This window comes from Oryzias melastigma, linkage group LG20 (assembly GCF_002922805.2).
Source record: "Oryzias melastigma strain HK-1 linkage group LG20, ASM292280v2, whole genome shotgun sequence".
In the NCBI taxonomy this organism is placed as follows: Eukaryota; Metazoa; Chordata; class Actinopteri; order Beloniformes; family Adrianichthyidae; genus Oryzias; species Oryzias melastigma.
Window position 1 is genome coordinate 6,893,037 of NC_050531.1, and position 4,216 is coordinate 6,897,252.

A 4,216-nucleotide genomic window follows, 5' to 3' on the forward strand; every position below is an offset into this window, starting at 1 on the left:
AACCGTGGAGCTGCACGTTTTCAGTCAGCAGGGGTCATATAAGCTGGATGAGGCAACTGGTTCATGTTTATGTGGTGGAAGGAAGGTAGTGATGAAAGCTCTACAGCAACATTTTCTTGTGAGTACCACATACAGTAATTGTTTTCTTCCCTGATGTGGGGCTGGGGTCGGTTTGTAGGCTAACAAGAAAACTTAATAAAAAAAAAAATTATACCAAAACATTTTAAAAACTAAATACGTGGAATAATTCTAGTGTGAATGTTGTAAGCTAAATGTGGCCAAAGATCCTAGTGTTTATAGCTGAAGATGCTGAAACTGATAACTAAAAACGCTGAAGCTTATAGCTGAAAACGCTGAAGATGATAGCTAGCTAAAACATTAGTGAAATGCCAAATGATCCTAAAAAGTTGAAAAAAAAATCAAAATTAGTCAAAACAGCTACCATGTTGCTGAAATAGTAGTAAAATAACAAATTGGCATAAAAAACAGGTAAAATATTTAATTTAGCCAAAACAACTAGCATAAGTGTAATATATTAGCCAGACTCCAAGTTAGCCTAAAAAACTGAAAAAAAGCCCTAAATTAGCCAAAACAGCTAGCATGTAGCTGAAATATAAGCTAAATACCAAATTAGCCTAAAACAACCTGGTAAAATGTGTATTTCAGCTAAAACAGCCTAAAAAATGGGGAAATATTCATTTTAGCCAAAACAGCTAGCATAAAGCTAAAATATTAGCTAAGCTCCAAATTAGCCAAAAAAAAAACAGAAAAAATCGTAAATTAGCCAAAACAGCCAGCATGTAGCTAAAAAATTAGCAAAGTTCCAAATTAGCCTAAAAAAACAGAAAAAAGTCATAAATTAGCCAAAACAGCTAGTATGTAGCTAAAAAATTAGCTAAGCTCAAAATTTGCCTAAAAAACAGAAAAAAATCATAAATTAGCCAAAACAGCTAGCATATAGCTAAAAAATTAGCTTAGCTCAAAATTTGCCTAAAAAACAGAAAAAAACATAAATTAGCCAAAACTGCTAGCATGTTGCTAAAATATTAGCTAAACTCCAAATTAGCCTAAAAAATAGGAAAAAAATCATAAATTAGCCAAAACTGGTAGCATGTTGTTAAACAATAGCTAAGCTTCAAATAAGCCTAAAAAACAGAAGAAAAAAATAATGAATTAGCCAAAACTGCTAGCATGTAACTAAAAAATTAGCTAAACTCCAAATTACCTTAGAAAAACAGAAAAATACACAAATTAGCCAAAACTGCTAGCATGAAGCTAAAATATTAGCTTAACTCCAGATTAGCTTAAAAAACAGAAAAAAATCATAAATTAGCCAAAACAGCTAGCATGTTGCTAAAATAGCTAAGCTCCAAATTAGCCTAAAAAACAGAAAAAAATAAATTAGCCGAAACTGCTAGCATATAGCTAAAATATTTGCTAAACTCCAAATTAGCCTAGAAATCCTTGGTAACTACCAAAACAGTCGAAAAAGCTAGCATAAATAGAGCTGGATACTTTACTAGCTGAAAGAGCTGAAGAGCTAAGTGTTATTGCAATTTTTTCATAGAATTAACCTATTTTTGCTTAGTTTTTAAAGTTGGTAAAACTTTGTGTCCGTTTTGTGAAAATGATGAAAAAAGGGAAATATCTTTCTTTTTTTGTCTGAAAAGGGCAGTGAAAAAAGGAGCAATCTCGTTTAGAGCAGGAAAAAGACAAATGTGTTAAAAGAAGAGAAACCACTCCGATTGAAATCGATCCTGTTCTCCTTTGATGAATCTGTGACCCAGAATCCATACAGAGACTCTGCAGAGATGGAGGCGAACTCTAATGACTCTCAGGTGTATTTATTGCACAGCCAAAATATTTCCACTACATTTATTTTACATATTTCTCATAAAGGAAATGGCAGCAGCTTTAGAGGTGCACAGATTCAACTCCTGAGATCCACAAACAGTTTTTTTAATGTTCTGTTGGTGCAATAAATTCATGATAAAGCTTTATAGATCGTCTAAACCGGTCACTGTGCTGAAAAAGTGTCTAGACTTATATTCCCATTGAGCTCTAATGTTGGAAATACATAAAGAATCTTAGTAGAAAACTTAAAACGCTTTCTAGAACTCCCAACTTAAAGGATATTTTTCAGATTAATGGTATTTCTCTGAGGATTTTGCTTGACTTTTTAGTGACTTTGCCTTATTTCTTCTCATGTTCTGTTTTCAACTTTTAATTCCAGGTTGACAGTACCTATGACCCTCAGTGTATTTGTATCTTTGAATTTAGCTGCATTTTTTTATACACATGTGCAAAAGTTTGTAGAAATTAAAGAAATGCAAAAAAATAATTTTGCAATTACACTGTTTCCATTAAATCGAAACAATAGGAAAAATTAATCTCAATTAATCACGGTAGGCTTTTTTTTTTTTAAACATTATTTGCCAACCACTTATTTTATGCAAATAATCACTACACAAAATCACACACAAAACTGTACATTTAGGGCATTTATTTATAAGTAAGACTGTCATAAATTTAAAAAAAATCAGATTAATCACACTTTTTTGTTGTGATTGATCACTTTTAATCACAATGTTCTGCTTTTTTTAATTGTTTTTTTTTTGTTTCAAACAAAAGATGAAAATAAACACGACAATAAAAAAGCAAATATAAGAATAAAAAAAACAAAAATAAAACTACTTGGTAGATTTTATGATAATATGCAGCTTTTAAACAAAAATCTGAATCTACGATGCAAAGCGAAAGACTGCAGCTCCTCAAGGTACATAATATTTGCATTAATATTCATTAACGCATTAATTCTGTTTGATTAATTGCATGCTTTAACTTGTTAATGTTCACAGTACTAATAACAATTACAATTTTTTAACAATTTTTTTATAAACCATCCATATTTTCATCATCAGAACATGATGGATTCATGAACATTATATGTGAAATGCCGAATTTAATGGGTTTTTACTTAGTGAAATTGGTGACGTTATATTTGCCGTTTTTAGAAAAAAGTTTTGATTTTGGGATGTAGATTCTGACATCTCTACAAAATGGTGAAAGCATTATATAGTGATCTAACTTCACCTTTTAAGTCTTCAGTTTTCAGCAGTTGACCTCCATGTTTCAGCTAATTCCTCCAGTCAATTTATCAACTTAATTTCTTGTTTTAATGTTGGATGTGACCTCAAACAAGCTTCTTTCCTTGAATATTGTCAACAGATTTCACCAACTATTTTTCTTTAACTTTTTACAATCATAATTTATTAAAATGTAAATTTTCCAGAAAGTTTGTAATGCTTGACTTGACACAGACTCCTTTTGTGCATATCAACAATACAATCCTCCACAGCAAGAATGCCCCAGAAATGAATCAAAAGTTTATTGATTTTATGCCTCGGAGCTTTTACGGTCGGCACCATTAACATCAAGAGCGTAATTGTACAGTGGGTTGGAGAATGACATCCTTGTATCCTTCCAGTTCAAGTCCTGCTGAGAAAGAAAACAGTCAAAGGTCGGGTCACTCTCCCATGCAGCAGACAAGAGGCTGAAAGCCCGAATTCAGACACTTCACCTCGTTTTCCCTCCTCCAGGGGTAGACGCTGATTGAGAGGCCGGGAATGAAATTTCTTTTTGAGTCAACGCCATGACAACCGTCTCGCCTTCCATCCACCGACGGGAGCTGGAGGGGAGGAGAATAAAACGAGGAGAAATTTGTGAGCGCACATGAACCACAGAAACGATTAAAATCTAATTGACTTCTCACGCATTTATAATTGCTTCCATAACCTGCAGAAAATATGAATCCTGTATTTTTACTCTTTAAAGAGCAGATTGAGCTGGTGGAGATGCCACTTCACACCTACACCTGCCTATTTATAGCGGCAGCTACAAGCAAACACGCACCGGCCTGCCATTTCCAATATACACAAATACTTTTGGATTTATGGCTTTTTATGAAATTACTATGACCTTTAAGTGTGGAAAGTACTACACTTTTTTCAAATTTAATATCACACAAGTCAAGTTTTATGGTTATGCAACAGCAGCAATAACACAAATGAAAAAGCTGGGATTGTATCATCTGCTGTTCTGGGTTTCTCTGTTTTAGCAGAAATGAATTTTCCTGGGAACAATAATAATAAAAAGCTCAATGTGTTGCTATACACGCAAAAGTCTGTTTCTTTTGGTGGCTCTGCATTGCAACTTA

General features: G+C 33.1%; 1 protein-coding gene across 1 annotated transcript in view; it reads right to left on the reverse strand.

Moving 5' to 3' along the window:
• Positions 1-3,366: 3,366 nt before the first annotated feature.
• The window catches only part of malrd1 (MAM and LDL receptor class A domain containing 1), a 55,351-nt gene continuing 54,501 nt past the window's right edge, over positions 3,367-4,216 (reverse strand). Inside the window, exons 32-33 of the mRNA XM_036217416.1 lie at positions 3,581-3,688; positions 3,367-3,495 (exon numbers count right to left, since the gene is read on the reverse strand). Of these exons, the coding sequence (XP_036073309.1) occupies positions 3,397-3,495; positions 3,581-3,688 (207 nt within the window). The 3' untranslated portion in view covers positions 3,367-3,396. The remainder of the gene's footprint in view (positions 3,496-3,580; positions 3,689-4,216) is intronic.